This window comes from Amblyomma mixtum, chromosome 5 (assembly GCF_055824585.1).
Source record: "Amblyomma mixtum isolate Tamu chromosome 5, ASM5582458v1, whole genome shotgun sequence".
Classification (NCBI taxonomy): domain Eukaryota; kingdom Metazoa; phylum Arthropoda; class Arachnida; order Ixodida; family Ixodidae; genus Amblyomma; species Amblyomma mixtum.
Genome location: NC_143016.1, coordinates 56,718,797 through 56,738,376, shown reverse-complemented (window position 1 = coordinate 56,738,376; position 19,580 = coordinate 56,718,797). Strand labels below are relative to the sequence as shown.

The 19,580-nt window shown below is 42.3% G+C and overlaps 1 protein-coding gene across 2 annotated transcripts in view; it reads left to right on the top strand.

Moving 5' to 3' along the window:
- The first annotated feature begins 3,071 nt into the window (after nucleotides 1–3,071).
- The window catches only part of Hyccin (PI4KA lipid kinase complex subunit hyccin), a 36,435-nt gene continuing 19,926 nt past the window's right edge, over nucleotides 3,072–19,580 (top strand). Inside the window, exons 1-7 of one of the 2 annotated variants that reach the window (XM_089544576.1) lie at nucleotides 3,072–3,329; nucleotides 6,527–6,609; nucleotides 7,544–7,651; nucleotides 9,277–9,414; nucleotides 13,957–14,001; nucleotides 15,242–15,322; nucleotides 18,932–19,050. In XM_089544576.1, coding sequence (XP_089400702.1) covers nucleotides 6,568–6,609; nucleotides 7,544–7,651; nucleotides 9,277–9,414; nucleotides 13,957–14,001; nucleotides 15,242–15,322; nucleotides 18,932–19,050 — 533 coding nt within the window. In that variant the 5' untranslated portion in view covers nucleotides 3,072–3,329; nucleotides 6,527–6,567. Of the gene's footprint in view, nucleotides 3,330–6,526; nucleotides 6,610–7,543; nucleotides 7,652–9,276; nucleotides 9,415–13,956; nucleotides 14,002–15,241; nucleotides 15,329–18,931; nucleotides 19,051–19,580 lie in introns of both variants that reach the window. The other variant, XM_089544575.1, reaches the window with a different exon arrangement.

Sequence of the window (19,580 nt, the reverse complement as noted above, 5' to 3'; positions counted from 1 at the left end):
TGTTAACTAAAAGCCGTTGGAGCAAGAAAATTTGCCATCACATGACGTCTAATGTTCAAAAGCTTGAGAAAAATTTAATATAAGCTCTCTTTACATAAACACCGCGAAAAACCTCCAAATCTATTTTTGTCTCGTTCCAGACGTTTTTGCTAGGTTTCTGCTGCGTTTCGGGCCATTGCAGACGGTAGCAGTGCAGCTGGAGGTTCCATTAGGCTTGCGCGCTCCAGAATCGAGAGCGTATCTTAAAAACAGGGCTGAATTGCAGCTTAAACTTTATCGTCGAAGCAAGGTAAGTCATAGCGAAAAGCAAAAACACCAGTAGTTGCCGGTAAAGATGCCGACCGGAATCGCAAGAGCTGCTGAATCGGCTGAAGCGGGCGGCTGTCGCTTGAAAGGACGCCGCCATGTTTCCACGCTACGGGCGCACCTTGCGCGCCGAGCCACCCGTCCTGGCAACGACAGTTTTAGTTGGGAGTGGCTAGCGTAGCGCCCGGAAAGCGTATGATACAGTGGCGCCATCTAGCGACAGCAAGTCAAAGCTTCTGAACTGTGTGCTGAGGAAACTTTTTCCTCTTTTATTAATGGCAGTAGTGGTTGTATTCGAAGGCTTTGTTTCTTTTTTAATGTAAATCAATTAAATCAAATGAAAATATAAATTCTAGCGCAAAGCTAGAGAAGTACTTTACCGCAGGTCGTTGCTATGACGACAGTGTACGCCGTAGCTAGTTAGGCTTAACAGCAAGAAATTCTTGGATTTATCTAAAGAACGATGACTATTTGTCACATATATCGTTACGGAGGGGTGAGAATGCACAAAATAAAAGTGAATACAACCGTTTAGAGCGAGCTATCGCGTCGAAAAATGCAGCGGCGATGCAGTATTTGGTCCGAAGCGGGCGTGCAGGGCGCCGCCATGTTGCCAACGTTAACCACGCAAGCCACGCAAGCAACGCAACGCAAAGTCCGCTGGCTTGCGTACGTACGCAAGACGCACGGATCGCGCTTGCGTTTTGCGCATGCGCACTACGGTCCCCGCAAGCTCCTTGCGTACGCTAAGCCCTTGCGGACGCACAGCTAAAACTGTGTACGCTAACGCTATTTCCCCGTTAGCGTTCTGCGCATGCGCAGTCTGATCCCGCTATTCCGCTATGCACGCAATTACGCAAAGCCCGCAATACTAAAACTCTCTACTAAGAGGTACACTCCTACGACAAAAGGTAATTTTACTTTGCGGTCACTGATATTTAGCATTACAATGCTGTTAAGCAAATTTATAAACTTTGGAATAGGTGTTCTTGGATGAAATTCTTGACAGTGCTGCCATCTTTTCCTGTAGAAAATTCTTCCGGCTACGTATTATTTCCTCTTGCGCAAATACTCAGAAAAGACATCTGAGTTACTATTTTTGTGTTATACCATTTTTTCTGCTCTTACTTTTGCCTGTATGCTTGTTCTTACTGTTGCGTGGTTGTTTCTTATTGTCGGTCAAGCGATATTAGTTTATCGTTTTAAACTTAAGAGAAGTTACGCTTTCCATTGTACTGTATTGTGCACTTTTTTTCGCTAAGTGCTTGCTTTATTTTTCTCTGTACTTATAAACTCCTATTGCGTTTATTTTGATGCCAGCTGAACCGCGGGATACCCCTCATCGCTCCTAGGAAATAATGGGTTGGGGTGCAGGATAAAGGTAATTAATTGCGAGGTAATGTTTATGTAAACTAAGGTGGGAATGGGCACACCGAGATCTTTTTACTTAGCGGTTCAGAAATACATATAGGCTCCTTTTCGGACTTGCGACCAGGGCCTCCAAGCGTGTCCCCGCACCACCAAATGTTCGGCAGAGCCTCGACCCCTGAGACAGACATCATACTTACAGACATCTTTGTGACATCTTAATAAATCTATATTTTTGCCATCTTTTTTGTGTGCTCTTTGTTTCTTTTTAGATCCTTTGTCGCTTTCTTTTTAGTCGCTTTTTAACCAGAAGCTATTTTTCCTATGTTTTATATTCTATGTGTGAAAGACAGGTAGACCCCTGCCTTTATTGAGGGCTTCATTCACTTTTTACTTTGTTGCTTGTTGGCTTTTAATTATGATTTTTAAATTCGTCATCGTTCCAAGATATTTTTCTTACACATCATCAATGCAGAATTTTCCTCTTTTGTTTTTATTTCTTTTTGCAGTTTTGTATTCCCAGCACCTATATCTTTATTTTTCCAGGTGTTGCACATGTTGATTGTCCCTTGCATTTGATGCGCCTTCTGAGCAGCTGGCTGTCGGTCAATTGGACCAGATACATCGGGATGACTTCTTCCACAATTAATTTGAATGTTAGCGTACACGTACCAATTTTGTGTCTTAGTCCTTGTCTTTATTGAGCTCCCCTTTCTTCAAGACTTTCATATTAATACACTCTTGTGGGCTTTGCAAATCTATACAACGCGAGTCATTGTGATTTGGGGCGCTTAAGTTTTAGACCTCTGTACAGCGTTTTGTGACCAAAGTCTCAGTCGTTCGATACGTTTCCTCTTTTAAATGTTTTTTTTTCCTGTTTGAACAGCCCCCCCCCCCCCCCACACTCCCCTTTCTTTTGGCGTAATACTGGTGATATCTCCACTGTGACCTGACGTAAAATAAATCGCGTGCCTGACTATTACGGTCTGTAGAGAGATAACAGTATTGACGACAGATTGGTATCCAACCTTTAAAGCAGAAGTATTTCATTGACAAAATTATGCGCAGAGAAATCCTGATGCACCAATATCCCCGCTATGATTAGCTCATTAGTTTCTTGCCCGAAGCACAGCAAGTAAACGACGGCCGAGAATTCGTCGCGAAGCGAAGGGTGTGAAGTCTCCCTTCGACATGCGCCGCCCTGTTCCCTGTCGCAAGGACTGCAGCCTCTATGAACTGCCAGAGAAAAACCTGAAATTAAGTCTACATTTCACCTGCAGTGTAAGGGGGACTGGCAAATCAAGAGAGCTTTGTCTTAGAAAAGGATGAAACGAAACCGAAACTGCACTAACTACTTGCGCCCTCTTCAAAGTCGGTCGATTACTGCCGAAGTGAAAGCCAGGTGGAGCCAGGGGCCAGCGACGCGCCGACGGCCTGCCCACCCCGTTGGCGACACTCTCGCTTTGCGCTCGGGATCGTTGCTTACGCGCTCGCGGTCTGTGTAGTCTTATCGTGACCGAGACCGAAATCTGTGAGGCCGATATCTCGATGCTTGTGCAACGTACAGAAGCAACTTGATATCAAGCAACCCGCTTCCCAGACAAAGTCCATCGCAATACTAGGCCTTCCAGCGACGCTGGCCCCTGCATCCACGGGTGAGTGGAAATGAAACTAATCCTGAACAGCACATTCATCTGACTAGATTAGCGCACCGAAGTTTTGGAGATTTCTGTGGGTGAGGTTGGTGCGATCGACGTTCTGCTGATCGGGGCAGCGGCCGAGGTATTGGTTTTCCGTTTTCCGGAGTGGTGTAGTGGTTTACTCATTCAGCGCTGCCGCCTAGCATCGCGTGATCCGGTGCTGGAGGCACCTGTCATATCGCACTCCGCTGCACCGAGGGGCGATGTCAGGATTTTAACTTACAACTGTTCGATCTTTCCGACACATTCTTTGTACTAACGTGAGGGCAGTAACATCGTTTGTGGCCTTTAACGTACCACCTGTTGGTGACCTAGTGGCATGAAGTTTCACCTGGTCAGTGGATTTCTTGATGAGCTTGATTTCCTTGTCTGACCACCTGTTTTTCGTCGAAGCAGGGTTTCTTCTTATTGATACGAAAGCCGGAATCGGATTGTACTGATGGAGGGCGTTCAAACATGATAGAAATAGCTAAGAGCAGTGGTCGAGGAAGGGACGTACCGCACACACACACAAAAAAAAAACCATGAGTCGTGACCATCCCCGGCTTTTGAGGGTGGGGCGTTCTGTCCTAAGGTCACGTGCATGCGTTGAGACTTTACGCTAATTACATTTAAACGATCGATAATCTATGTGTGCTCGTCGTTGAATGACGCGCACCTTTTGGGTCGTCCAAAAATGCCTCGCGCAGCCGTAAATGGAAGGCTGGTCTTGAAATTTGTACGCGCGTCACGCTATAACTGCCTTTTCTGTTTTTCTGCGTTTTTAATCTTCAAAGGTTGGCATATTCCTGCCTTGTTAACTCGATCGCATAGTGGTCTTCAAGTCGGGCCTCACTGCATGCTCGAATGAACACACTCAGTGGGCGATGTGAGGAAGAATGGTGCATCGCAGGAAGTTGCGGCAGTCAATGCTCACTCGCACGCGCACAAGCGTGCACCAAGGACCATACGTTTTCGAAATAGCCAATTATCGACTATACACGAGGAAGGCAGCTATATAGCTGCACGAGGCTATGCGAGAGGAAGCTAAACGAGCTGTTTTCCGCCTAGGTCAACCCAGAAAGGACGAAGTGCGATTTCTCCCTGCCTTTTAAACTTCAGTTGCAGAATCCAGCACTGAGCGCCTATTGCACAGCTGCAAGGGCAACCTGTCATTCTGCCAGTGTTTCTGTGATCATAGACATTGGAACATTGGAGGCCTAGAACACATTGAAAAACCCCAGGTGGTTTAAATTAATCTGGAGCTCTCCACTACAGTGCCCCTCATGCACCAATTAATTGTCGCTTTGGGACGTTAAACCCCACAATTTACAAAAACATTCATTTGTTTATATTTTTTTTTCTGGGGAGATGGTCAAAAAGAATTTCGTGCAGGTGGTCCCTCCCAGCAAAGCTCCTGTATGCTCCTGCTTTTATCTGCACAGCTGCCTTTGTGTAATATTTTTTCCTAGTGTTTCTGAGAGCTGCTTTGCGGAAGGTGGGCAGATCGAGCTGGCAGCCTGAATAAACGAAGAAGGGCCATCATTAATGTATGGCACAGTGGCCATCATTTATTGCGCACTCGTTCCCTTGTCTGCAATATTCCCTGTGCTGTTTTCAGGTACAGGGCTTTGGAATGGACATACTGCATGCTTATTATTGTATATTACTGCAAGCTGTTGTGAGCTAACAATGAGAAAATCAACTTGACAAACATGATCGCTACTAACTTATGTAGGAAAGGTTTCCCCGTGTTTCCATTTGTAACATGTCCATCTCACAATCCTGATGCGGTGCACTTACAGCAGCCTCATGTTGTTTTAGATTCTTGGGACCACTTACTCTTTCTTAAATATTTAGGAATTTGTTTGAGTTTTATGCTGAACAAAGTTGCTGTATAATCATCGGATAATTGTTCTTAGGAGGCATGTTACTAGGTTACCTACACGACACTACTATCTTAGCCAAAAGTTCTGACGTAAACCCTGTTATGGTTGGTTTACAAAATGTCAGCAAATGTGTTGCAATGTGTGCACAATCAATTGGCAGCTTATAACCACCTATGCAGTCAAGAAAGAGAAAAGCTGCTTTGATTGCCCATTTGTAGGACAGTTGTTCAATGCCTGTACTCATCTCCCTTATTGTTTGGAAAGAATTTTCCTAACTGCTGTTGTAGAAGTATTTGCAAGAAAACAGTAGGTGGGAAGGAATGAAAAGTATCATTTGAAATTGAGGCTGTCAAAATGCATAGAAACTATAAGAGGACAGCAAGTGTTGCAGTTGGTCTCAATTGAGAGTGTTAAATATCCTACTGCCATCTGTACTTAGGGGTCGTTATTGCAAGACAGGTGGTACGCACATTGCAGGCAGGAACAACTTGTTTTTGAATTTCATATTTTATGGGAATGGCTGAGCAGCGGATATATATTTTTTCCATTCTTACTGTTCAGTACCTGACTGTGATCTGCCAGTGATCTCTCTACGTGTGCTGTTGTACGTAAGGAAACATTTTGATTTCAAAGCTTTGCCTCTTTCAATGTGTTGTCTAAGTTTAGATTAACTCACATAGTCACCTGGCCCACATAAGCAAAAAATGTAAGAGGACCTTTATCATTAAAATACCCAGGGTTGCAACAGAGCAATACTTGGAATATTTTTTTTTCTTCCACACTACATCAGCTCTGATCTTTCTGTTGCCACCTGTATTAAGGCGATGCCTTTTGAAGTTATGACGTAAAAAGCTCACGGCTGCTCTCACTTCTGTATGTTAAATAGATGCGCTCAGTGAAGCGAGTTGTTGAGCCGTCGCACATTGATGAAAAAGGTGAGCAACGAGTGATTGCTAGCATGATTGTATTACGTTGTACAGCCGCGCATATCTTATGTCAATCTCTTCTGAAGACAGCAAGAAAGCTGAATATCGCATCTACATAGTCTAGCAATGGCTTGTGATCATGCAATTAAGGTGAACAAAGAGAAAATCGGGATAAATTTTTAATCATGCTGTTGCGAGTAATGCTGATTTTTTTCTGATGCCATATTTATGTTTATTTGTGTGCTATAGGCTATCTAGCTGTGTTTTCAGCTGCTTGAAAAACAAGATACTTTTGCAGAAAGGAGGATTATACGGTCATGCTTAATTTTATGTCTCTGTTGTTTTCATTTCCTTCCAGGAGGATTCTAGCAGCCACCAGCTCAAGAGGATGTGTACCTCATGGCGGACTCCATTGTGCGAGATTTCCTTCTCGATTGTAAGGTGTGTATCTACTGAATCAACTGCCTTAGAATTTGAGTGCACATCTTCCACTACGGGGCATAATGTGTAGCGAAGTCCTTAGTATTAAAATGTATTATGTTCAAGGAGCAGGAATCAGAATCGCAATTTATTTAGATAATTAGTTCATGGTATTACAATATAGTATTGTACAGGAGTAGTTCCTAGAGTTGTAGAATGAAGTGGGACCTCCCGTAAAAAGTGAAAGGGAGATTGATAGAAGTTGCTAACTAGATAAATTGAGCAATTGACAATAATGATTTGAAAATGCACAAGTTATTGCAGGTGCTGAGGATTAGCTATGTCTGAGCGTCACTGCAAATGCATATGCATTCTAAAAACTCAGTTTCCACAAGTATAAAAACGAACACAAATCACTGCAGTACAGTGATAATACAGCACAGCAGTGCAGTGAAATGCAAATTTGCATTTTCTGCTGGTGGCACTGATGAACTAGCGGCATTCACGCATTCCTCTGCTGAATCACTGGCGATAGCACCATAAGTGATCATGAAATGCCTTCAGAGAGAGTCCATTCCATTGGTCGCAAGAAACGCTGCATGATCTGTTGGCTCTGGCTGGCACGGAATGCATGAAACTACAGCAGCTGGAAATAAAGACTCGCCATGCTGCAATAAAAAAAGAATAGAGCACAGCTATGACTTTCAGCACACAGGTTAAATCTTCCCAAGACCTATGGGGCTTGGCTGAAGTGATAGGGAGAAAGGTGTATTTCAAGGCTAGAGCAGACAGTAAGCAAAGAGAGCAGTATTGGCTTTTGAATCCTATAAACCTTGCATTATAAATTTGCTACGTTTAGACTTGCAGGAAAGATGGTGTAAACCCTGTTTGTGGACAGAGAATGGACAACTTGCTCTTGCAAACAACTTTGGGCTTGTTTTTCCCAACCTTGCAGGCAGTGACAGACGCCGAAGTCCACTCCTTTGCTAACACGATACGCGACAACAATGAGCTGATTGAGGCTGTTATCCTGGTGCTAGAAGAGAAGGAATTCCACCGGGATGTAAGTACTGTGCCTTTCCCACTGACTCAGATATAGTAGTTACCGTTACCTTATAAATACCTGGAAAGCCCTCTAGCTTTGAACCTCATTTATTCTGTCCTCCCATCTGTACCCATCACGTTGTCATCGTCACTTCCACTAGTACCTTTCGCGGCCAGGAATACTCTGCATTTCTTCTGTTTTCAATGTAAAGCCTGTCAGAATTTATGATTATGAAAAATAAAAAGCAAAGTAAACACCATCCCATTTTATCAATGAATCGTGCAAATATGTGTCTGTGCATTTTTTTTATTGCAATGACTTCTTTTCTTTTTCTGGAAGTGTTTGTAACACTTCATGTACATCTGCCAGTGCTCAGCTGTATTCAGTACATTTTTTTTCGTTTGCATGAGCCTCAGAACTGCAGCAAATAAATTATTCTAAAAAATTACTGCTGTGTAGTAATATATGGAAGTCTGTGCTTCATGAGATGCTTCAAAAGGTTCACTTAAGGGTGCTTTAATTTTGTCTGCCATCTCTGCATTCTTCACAAGGCATCCCCAAAACCTGAGTTGCTTCAGGACTTTGAACTCCACGTACAAGGATACCATGGTGGCTCAGTGGCTAAAGCATTCTGCTATTTAGCCCAAGGTCACTGGATCATATCCTGGCCACAGCAGCCACATTTTGAACGAGGCAAACTGCAGAAACGCTCTGTGTAGTGTGCAGTGTTAGTGTGTGTCAACACCTGGTGACTGAAATTAATCCAGGACCCTCCACTATGGCATATTTCATATCCCTCATGCTGCTTAGGGCATTGACCCACATATGCCTAGTGTCCTACATGAAGTACACTGCTTTTTTTTGCGCAGTGACTCTAAAAGTTTATTTTATGAAAGTTTGTACCCACTAGCGTAGATTCAAGAGTGCCTATACTTTTCCTGCGCAAACGCTGCATTGTGTGCGTTCAGAAAGAGAACCTCGAGTCTTCTCTGGAAACAGTGGACAGGTTCAACGGCATCGACTGTATGCATTGCGATTCCGCGAAGAAAATTTGCACATTGTCAGGAAAAACTACCACATGTGTTGAGAAATTTGCACATTAGAGTCGGTGTCAAACGTTACAAGCTTTACCACACACAAAAGTTAGCGCATTTGCCTATTTTCCTGCATTGTAGGACAGCCCAAAAGTCGGTATTGAGAAAAATGTTCTCATCAGTGAAGGGACGGTTCTGAGGTGAACATTTCATGTAAAAAAGTACCTAATTTTTTTAATTTCCAGAAGTTTATTTACGTATGGGCTAAAACCTCACACGCCGCTTACCATACCATACACCATATATTTGTGATATGCTGGCACATATACTGGAGGTTGTTGCCCCTCAGCTTTAATAAATGAGGCTGTTGCTCTTCAGCGATAATAAATTCTTGCAGCTTCAGACAGGGTGGTTGTAGGGAACTTTCTGAATGGCCCAGTGAGTTGAGACTCTTCAGAGGCACTTTGACATTCACAGTGTCGAGTAATGATGGGTGAAAAAATATTGCTTCACAGTCTGTTTTTGCTGGGCGCGCCTGTTTGGAGAGAAGATTAAGTCACACTGGTTTGGCAGTTCTGATCTCTGTGGGGGCCCTCCTTTGTGCTGCAGTTTCTGGAGCCCCTGTGTGAGCAGCTGTTCATCTTCTTCAAAGCTCAGGAAGAGGCGCTGCGGCAGTTTGCTCACTTCTTCCTGCCCTGCATAATTGGCAACTACCTCAGCAGCGTGCACAGGAGGGACCTACGTAAGGTGGGTACGTTTGCTGTACCCGAAGGAACCATGGTGTGGAGTTTCTAAGCCTGGGTGTCCCTACAGTTAGTTGCTGCGTGTACAGTGGCATCGTTCACTGCAACATTATCAGGATTTATTAATTAAAAATTTTTTTTTTTCCACGCCACTTCATTCAAACTTATGATGTCAAGACCTTGAAGGACTCTGGTCACAGTTTGGAAGTGAATAGTGGTTGCAGACTAGCCTTGGGGATCAGTGCAAAAAACTGTCTTGACGTTGCCACAGTTTGCTTGTGGAAAGACCTGGTGGCAGCGATACCGATGCTTTATTTTTTTCTTTTTTTCTGGCTTGCAAAAGCTTCGTAATTAGTGGAAGCAGCCCCTTTGTCATTCAAATGCGATAATCCATCAGACTTAAGGTTCCTTTGAAGCACACCCCACATTTCTTTTGTCACGCTGTTTCACGGTGCTAGTGTTACCAGTAAGTGCCCAAGGCCACTCAGCTGACTAGTCTCTATGCGCGAATAGTGATTACAAATGTTGGAGTACCTGGTGTCAAACCTGACCGCGGTGGCCACATTTTGATGGAGGTGAAATGCAAAAGGCACCCGTTTACTGTGCCATGTCAGTGCATGTTAAAGATCCCCAGGTGGTCTGAATTATTTCGGATAGGGCATCTCTTTCTTCCTTTCTTCTTTCACTCCCTCCTTTATCTCTCCCCTTACAGTGCATTTTGGTTGTTCACTGAGATATGTGAGACAGTTACTGCGTTCTTTCTTTTCCTCAAAACCAATTTTCAGTTTTGCAATTTTTTGTTAGGAGAAGTGCCACTTGCTGGTGTGCAACTTACCATTCAGTATGGACTGCTGAAATTGGAGTTTGATATACTATGGTACTTGCCTTTATTTTCGATGTGAAAATATGGGCAGAATATAGGTGTTCTATGTAGCCAACGTTTCGAAATATCTGGGTTGCAATATGTCCAGGCTTGACTGAATGAGTAATCACAAGTGATCGTCTCTTGGGAGCCTTCTTGGTGGAAGGTTAGCAGCATTTTTTTTTAGCGTCTCAGGCAAGTTCTTAGCTCATGCTCTGTGGTGTGCTTGTAGCAGTATCCCTTGTTTTAGCCGGCAGCTTACATAGTAACTGTGATGCCCCTCTTGGCTGCCCATGTGAATGTAGTTTAGGGGAGTGAGTTCCGTTGGTTGGCGACTTCATGCACATCCCTCCCAGTGGGCTCTCCCACATGATCTCTGTAGTGTACCGACCTCCCGACGGGAATATTACCCAATTTTTAAACTTCTTTGAAAACTTTTTGGATTATGTTCGCATAAACAAACTACAGCTGTTATGCGGGGGAGATTTTAACATAGACATGTTAGATAATACGGCCACAGCACGCAATTTTGCCGCCATACTTCAGTCAACTGGTTTTGTTAACTTAATAACGTCCCCTACTCGGATCACAGTGTCTACGTTATCATGTCTCGATCTCCTGATTACAAATATTGAATCCAATGTTTCAGATGCTGGAACAATTGCAAATGACCTTAGCGATCACTGCCCCATCTTTATTTCTTATCAAGGAGAAACAAAATACAAAAATGACGAAACTCAAACCTACACAGTACAGTACATATCAGACGAGGCTCTTGAATCTTTCAAATGCGACATTGGTTTATACGACTGGTCATTTATATTCGATATAAAAGATTCAAATAATGCATATTCAGAGTTTATCAAGGTTTTTGTAGACATATACTCTAAGCACTTTCCCTTCAAGAACATTAAGCAGTCTAAACGAATAAGAAAGCCATGGATCACGCCAGAGCTCAAAAGAATGATAAAGCGCAAAAACAAGTTGTACCATGCCTTTTTAAATAACCGCTCTCTAGAATCTCTAAGCTTATTCAAAAAAACTAGAAATAAACTAAATGCTGAACTTAGGCGTGCTAAGATTGTGTATCATCAAAAACTGTTCTCTGATGTTAGAATGAAAAATTCAGACGCTGTCTGGAAAGTTGTCAATAACATGTTACATCGCAATACGAAAAATGCGCCACCTCAACGAATAATCTATAAGGGCTCTGAATTATCCGGTCAGGCTCTTGCTGACCATTTTAACAGCAATTTTTTAACTACCCATTTACCTATGACGCATCTACCTGAAGTTCCTTCATCTTGTAGCCCTTTCGAAAGCCTTTTTCTTGAGCCCACCAATGAGACCGAAGTATGTACAACCTTTATGAATTTAAATAATAGCAAAGCCTTAGATGTTGACAATATTCAGATAAAACCAGTCAAATATGTACTATGCTTTATTGCACCCGTGCTTGCATACATCTTCAATTTGGTAATTGAAACGGGAGTTTACCCGGAAGAAATGAAGAAAGCAAGAGTGACAGTTCTGTTTAAAGGTGGAGATAAAGATATAGTGTCCAATTATAGACCAATATCTGTGATTCCAGTCTTTTCAAAGGGCTTGGAAAAAGTAATCTTTTCCCGTCTAGTGAACTTTTTTACTGTAAAACAAATCCTGTCTGAGGCTCAATTTGGCTTCCGAAAAGGCAAGTCAACAGAATTAGCACTGTTATCACTGAAGGAATGTGTCCTGCAAAACATTGAAGCGGGTATTCTCACTGTCGGACTCTTCATTGATTTTAGTAAGGCTTTCGATTCCATAAACCATGAAATTTTAACACATAAACTTTCTCAAAACGGAGTCCGTGGAACACCTTTAGACCTGATCAAATCATACCTACAAAATCGAAAACAGTCCGTCTATATCGACAATCATCAGTCTTCTTTTCTGGCGGTACAAAATGGTGTGCCTCAAGGCAGCATTCTGGGCCCGTTGCTTTTTAACATCTATATAAATGACATTGTGCACATTCATGATAAAGCGAAATTTATCATATACGCCGATGATAGCAGTATACTTATATCTGGTCACGACATAAACAAGTTAATAGAAGAGTGCAATGTAATCCTTACGAAACTAGAAAACTGGTCCTCTTCTAATTGCCTCCAAATAAACCCTACAAAGACTAAAATAATAATTTTCCGTGCAAGGAACAAGCCATTCGAACTACAACGCGCTCCTAAATACGCAGGTCAAGAAATTAAAATTGTTGACAACCACAAAATTCTTGGAGTTACTTTCTCGTCGCATCTCAGCTGGGATCAGCATGTGGAAAATATTTGTAAAAAGCTCTCTTCAGTAGCAGGTGTTCTATCACGATGTCGATGGCTTCTTCCCACTCACGTGAAAATTCAAATTTATCATGCTCTTTTCGGTTCCGTTTTGAATTACTGTAACTCTGTTTGGGCAACTACCACGAAAACAAATGTGATAAAAATACAGGTTCTGCAGAAGAAAATGATCCGCTACATTGCAAACCTTCCTTATCTCTCTCCATCACGAAGTGCCTTTATTAATTATAAAATAATTCGTTTTGAACATATGTATGTTTTTCGCATTTTGAGGTTTTTTTACCATTCTTCTCGTGCTTATAGAGATTTCCTCATACATACTGCCCATTTAAGGACCGCTTCGAATCGAACCCACACCCGAAACACCGATCCCTGGTATATTCCATATTTTCGAAATAATTATAAACTTCAAACGCTTGAACACAATTTACCGACCACTCTTAATAAGTACAAAGTTTTGGCTGGTGTTAAACAAAGTGAGTTAAAAATGTATTTTGTTAATATATAGCCTGGTTGCATTTTATGTGCCTCTGTTTGTCTGTAGGTGCCATGTATGCACAATGATTTTTTTTTTTTTTTTTTGGGGGGGGGGTCCTTTCTTTGTTTTCATGCGTCTGTAAACTGCCATTGTTTTTCATTGTATTGAATCAATATGTCACTTGCCTCGTTGTGTTTGTTCTAACCTATATATCTTTGTAAACCTTTTTTTTGCGTTCTGTCGTGTACTGCCATTTGAGGTGCTTGGGCCCCGTCAAGCTGCTTTTTAGCAGCTTTTAGCCCTTGCATCTCTCTAGGATGTAATTTACATTCTGGAAAAATAAAGCGAAATGAAATGAAATGAATACTGCTTTAGTTTCACGTTTGTGCGTGAAAAGCGAGCACCCATATGAGAATTGAAGGCAATACGAAAGCAAACTTTCTCGAAGCTATTTCCGCTGCCCTTTATTTTTGTAGTGAGGTCTCCGCTTGCAAGTGCACACCTAAAGCTAAAAGCTGGGTGTACCATTCATTCAGGTCTAGCCATCATTTTCTTTGCTTTGCACTTGTACTGTGTGAAATGACTCACATTTTTGCATGTATATTTACTTTGCCATGGAGTGATTCCTAGCCACTTAGAGTAACTGTGAAATCTATGCACAGGCAAGATAAGCTTCTGCATATTGGAATTGCAGGGCTGCGTTACATCAAAATAGAAGGTGCCATCACTCTTGTGTCGTCTAGATTGCTAGGTGTTAGGGCTCCATGTTGGCACTTGAGGGGCTTCATGACACTAAGTCAGTTTATTCCTGTTCTTTGATATGCTTTTGTGGCATTTCTCATTTTGAGGTTGTTTTTCTCTGCTTTCCAGTCCCTGAACTGCCTCGAAATCCTTTTGCTGGGTGCTTATAACTTGGTGAGTGCTTCTCTTACATGTTAAACTCAGGTTTGCTGAGGCACATACATACTTTCTTGCTTTTGAAATAAATGCATTTACTGCTTCGCTGATAAGCATGATGTCAATGTAATGTGTGAACATACTATATTGCTTTACATACGCAGTGGGTGCCTCTTTTTAGTGGTTTGATATTTGCATTGCTGTCTTTTTTAGATGTGTGTAAAGTGTAGCCTCATGTGTGTGGAATGTTTTGTATAGTTTCTACAGTTGTCCTATTAGCTACTTGATTAAACTTTCTAATGGCCATAGATGATTCCATATTTGTGCACATGATGAATGTACTTTTTTTTAGGAAGTATATCTTTGCCATGTCCTGCATACTTTATAATTCACAATTGTCTTTTAGGAATTTCTAAAAAATGCGTAACTTCTGCAGCCCAAGGACTATTGGAGGTTAGAGAGAACTTACTGTGCTCCTACTTAATCAGCTTTTGAAAAACCCTAATGGTAGGGGGTACTGTGAGCAGCCTTCCAAGTTGGTTCCTTTGTCTGATTAAGCATCCTGCTCCTGGCGGCCAGATAACTGCCAAGTTTCTCACCTTTTACCGTTGAATTATTTGTAATTTTAATTTAGATACTTATTGTGTTGCACATCTATTTATCTAAATAAGCATCATAAGACGACATAACGTTTCTTTAGGTACAGAGGCCTTTAGCAGAGCTGATAAACTAGCTGTAGCACAGCAGAAAATGACACAGAATGCAGATAAACAGCATGAGCGCTAACTTCCAACAAATTTTATTACTCCCAAGAAGCACATCGTTTATTGACTGTGCACCAACAGAACCAGAAACCCGCGCTGCATAGGAGAGAGCGCAGAGAAAACTCAAGCAAGAGCTTTTGGACCTGCGGCTGCAAAATTTTTTTGTGTACATTCATGAGAACACCCAGATTTTAGGAACGTTTGGGTCAACACTGACAAGCCGAACTTTTGCTCTGGTCTGACATGGTTATGTAAATTTTTGGGTGCGATCGTTGTATGGGGTAATATATATTAGCGGAACTTATTATTTTGACAACAAAAATAGTGGGTTTACTCGTTCTGTGTGCATCCTTAATGTGAGAATGCGGTACTTGTGCTGTCGCATATTATGTCGCCAGTGGTGTGCCTTGCACTAGCTTGGGACTTGTGCAGGTGCTTCATCTTGTGAAATTTCACCGCACTAATCTTGTCGCCTTATTTCTCGCGGCTCGCAGCAAATCCTCGACCATGAGGGCAAGCCAGCGACGACGATATACCACATCCCAAGCATTAGCAAGCCATCGATATACCACGAGGTGTGTGTAAGTACGGTCTGTCGATTCTTTTCCGTCCCCCACCACTGCCTGCTGCTGCTGCTGCGGCCACTGCTGTGTCCTCCTCCTCCCCCACTCTGCACCTGCAAGGACCAGCGCATCGTTGCCGTGGCGCACGCTCTTCTGTGCACGCCGCTGCGCACCCGTCCATCTCTGCGTGACCCTCGTATGTGAGTTTGCACCTGTTGGAAAACAACTGCCTGTGTCACGGACCCAAGGCACCTGGTACTTCGTGGACTTTTTTTTCTTTCAAATTCAGCCATTCTTTGCCTAGTTCATTCAGTTCGCTGGGAAAGAAAAATGAAGCAGTTATAGAATATGTGAAGACAAAGCAAAAAAAAAAGACCTCACTAGAGTCCCGGATGTCAAAACCAAGCTGCTTGCGCGTAGTAGCATAGCACGATGTACACAGCAGCTGCCACTATGTGGATGCTTGCTGCAGTAGTTTTGCTTTTCCTTATGAAATTTTTATTTCATCATTTAGACTTGGCAGTTGCTGTTCATTTGCTGAAATGCTTACTGGCACGAAAAGAAGCGGCTAATACAAGCTTTTGGTACTCGACTGAATGCACACGAAAATGCCTTGTAGCAGTATGTTTGTAGTTGCGTAGTTTTCTGTAGTGAAATCTCATTAGAAACATCCTGCAAGGCATAATTCGAGTTATGCTTTGTATGTCATATTTAATGTTTGATAGTAATGTTTAATGAATGCATAGTTTAGTTTCTAACCTTTGCAACACTTTCTTTTAAGTCTTTGATAGTTTGATCTCCCAGATTAAGAAGATGAGTTTAATCTCCAGGTTGAACTAGTTGAGATATTTAGTACAGGCTTCGTTTTGTTTGTGGATGGCACCTTTGGTGTGTATGTCATCTTCAGACATTGAGGCACATTGTTTGTCTGCTTGACTACATGCTAGAACAAAGATGAATCTGTCTGCTGTACTAGTTTGTTGTGTAGGTCTTAACCAAACACAGTTTTTATTGCGATAGGTGTAAAGGGACTTTCTTCAAGGTTTACAGCATTGTTCATTGTTTTCCTTTTTTAAGACTTGCAAGGTTCTATCTTAGAGGGACACTGAGCTCACTCGCATCCAATTATTCTTGTGAGTAAAAATTCATGCTGTGGCTTTTTGTGGCTACGTTGCCATTTGTCTGGCAGCGAAAGACACATTTATTGCTAAGAAAATTAAATTTAAAAATTTTCCCAGCAGTTTATTCAAACTCATGATACTATCCTTGCCAAAAAGGATGGATTGCCACTGTTTTGAGGGGATTGGCGCTGTAGTGTAGCCTCTGGGATCCGCTCCAAAAAATCAATGTCAACGCAAACATTTAATTTGTGGAATGAAGGGGTGATGGCAATGCCTGTCTTTCTTATAAAAGCTCGGTTTTCTGTGCGAGTGGTCTCTTTGTGATTACAGCACAGTGCACTCTCTATACAGGCCAACTTCTGTTTTTTCTCAGTGTCCCTTTAACCGTAATAGTTTCGGGACTCTCAAGATAGTTATGCAAGTTGGCTGCATGTCACTTCGGAAATCCTTTGAAAGGTCCAATACTGCAATCCCCTTTTGAAAGTCCCTGAAGTGTTTTTGTCTTAACTCTTTAAATGTGATGGACACTGTGCCAGAAGCATGTAAAGAAGCGGGTGTCAAAACTGCTATTTTTTTTTTATTATTTAATGTGCAAAAACATTTTGACCCTATGTTCATCGTTTTCTGGTCTCTGTATGTTTCACATGCACCGATGCCATTGTGGTACATCAGATAATATTATTGTGTTCACAAGTTGTCTCACCATGTGTGGCACCTCCATGAATTCCAAGTTTGTATGCCTCCAGGCATGCGTGTCGCACACATGTTCTCTGAATGTGTGTTGTTGAGCTTGCCTGATTCTGACATTGACGTGCATTAGGATTGTGTACACTTGACTAAGGGCCTTGCTCGTGTATGGGCCGTTCCTCCAACTCGGCAGTCAGTAATTGGGGGAAAAAGAAATCTACAAATGGCAACTGTGTTTCATGTGTATATGAAATTCCTGGCTTGGAACGCTCTGTAGGAGCTGCCAGATGACGCCGACTACTACCATTATTATCACTTTTCAGCATGCACCGCTGTGCAGCTGTTTGCCATTGCTGTTAAATGTCTTAAAGTTACAGGAATTTCGAATGGAATGGATAAAACCAAAGGTTACTTTATTTATGAGGTAGTTGAGGATCCCAGCCCAAGTGGTGGCAGTAGTGATAGCGATAAACAACTTTAAAGATATCTGCAACTAGGCTCCAGATATATTGTCAGCCTATATGATACAATAAAGTAGTTTCCCCGGAATATAGTTGGGAACGTGAGCTAAAAAATGCCGCTTTTGTATGCGGTCTGTACCTCGCCTAATTGCACCCCCCAAAAAGTGCAGCCCTTGGTCAAGTGTGTATGGGATGTTTGATATTGCAGTTGTGTTTTCATTGCATGTTTTGAGATCACAAGGACATTAAGAAAGGAATAAAAAAATCTGCTCCTATGTATCATTTTTGCCGGATAAAAACTGCAACCATTCTGAACATTATGTGTTCTAACCACTGAAGAAGACAAACTGTGCGACGATGTCATTAGTTTATAAATTTCAGAAGGCTGGTCGGTCATGTAAGAGATTGGTGAAGATTGCACTTTGGTTGCCATCTTTCCCCTACTCAAAGCTGTGAAAAGTCACTTGTCTTGTTTATTGGTGCAAAGTGTAATCATTGCTGTACCAAGAGCAGAGTTGGGTCTGGCATGGTGTTGTAGTTTTAGCATTTAGAAAATACTAGTGTACTGCAGATTTTGGAGCATCTGCTGTTGCTGGTGCCTCTTAAGTGTAACAGTTTTTTATGCTGACATGTTGCGTGTAATGTTGAGAAAGCTCATGTACTCTGCAGATTTACTTGTGCAGTTATAGGGTGTAGTTCATTGTCTTGTGATAAAAAAAAATTACAAGTCCTTCTTGGAACATAAGCTGAAGAGCCTTCAGTGTTCTGTTTTTTATTTGTCTAGAAAATGGGTTCTAAGCATGAAACCCTTAAAGGCAACGTTCATCAAGTCTAGAGGAAGGAGCAAACTACACCAACTGAATGCAGTGAATTCGTGCACCATGAATGAAAGGGAACTGAAGTAAACTTCACAGAAAGATAGTTAAATTCTGACTTCATGAAGGTAGTGTTAAAGGCAGTTTCAAGCTGTGGCATTGAAAAAGCTGCTTGAAGAATTATTTAGCTTTGGGAGCCTAAGTACGGGTTCATGAAAAACATCAGATGGGCAGTGATGACAAAGTTGCTTTGCAGATGATAAAATTTGCTTTAGTACCTACTGCAGAAAGGCTTTTGTGTGATGTTAGGGTGCGCTGACCTGTCCACTGCCAACATTTTCTTGCACAGCACTCTTGCAGCTGTTCTAAGTGACAGCAGTGCATTTTCAGTTTGCTTTTTTTAAGCATGAATGTGCATTGCAAATGGAAAGTCTAACACTGTGTTGTGTAGCAGAGCTTCCAGAGTGCTTTCCTTGATGGTCTAGAAAAGGGGATTTAAATGTGCACTGTTCTGAGGCTTGTGTTGCTCTTGCGCAGCCCATATCGCTACCACAGCCCCAGTTGACTGAGAACATGCTGTCGAAGCTGGAGCATGGAGACAGCAAAGTTGTGCAGGGCCCGTACCCTGCAATCGATGCACTGAGCGCAAGCAATAGGTAAGAGGTTACTATTCACTTGCATAAGGACTGCACTGGGTGCTCTGATTCGTCTCTGAGCTGATCATTGTGATGAAATAGAGTTGATTGCCCCCTTCTTGTGACACGTCTCCCTGTTCATTGCTGAGGTCACTCTCATAGTTCATCTTCAGCCCCATAAGAGATACTGGCACAGTTTTAAACTGGTTTGGTTTGGTTTATGAGGTTTAACGTCCCAAAGCGACTCAGGCTATGAGGGACGCCGTAGCGGAGGGCTCCGCAAATTTCGACCACCTGGGGTTCTTTAACGTGCATTGACATCGCACAGTACACGGGCCTCTAGAATTTCGCCTCCAAAGAAATTCTAGCCGCTGCGGCCGGGATCGAACCCGCGTCATTTGGGTCAGTAGCCGAGTACCATAACCATTGAGCCACCGCGGCGGCAGTTCTAAATCTATAAGTTTTATTATGTTATGAATATACTACATTGCCTGTTAAGTTTTTGTTCTCTTTCTTGCATTGGATTGAGTGGGAACTAAGCTTTCACTCTT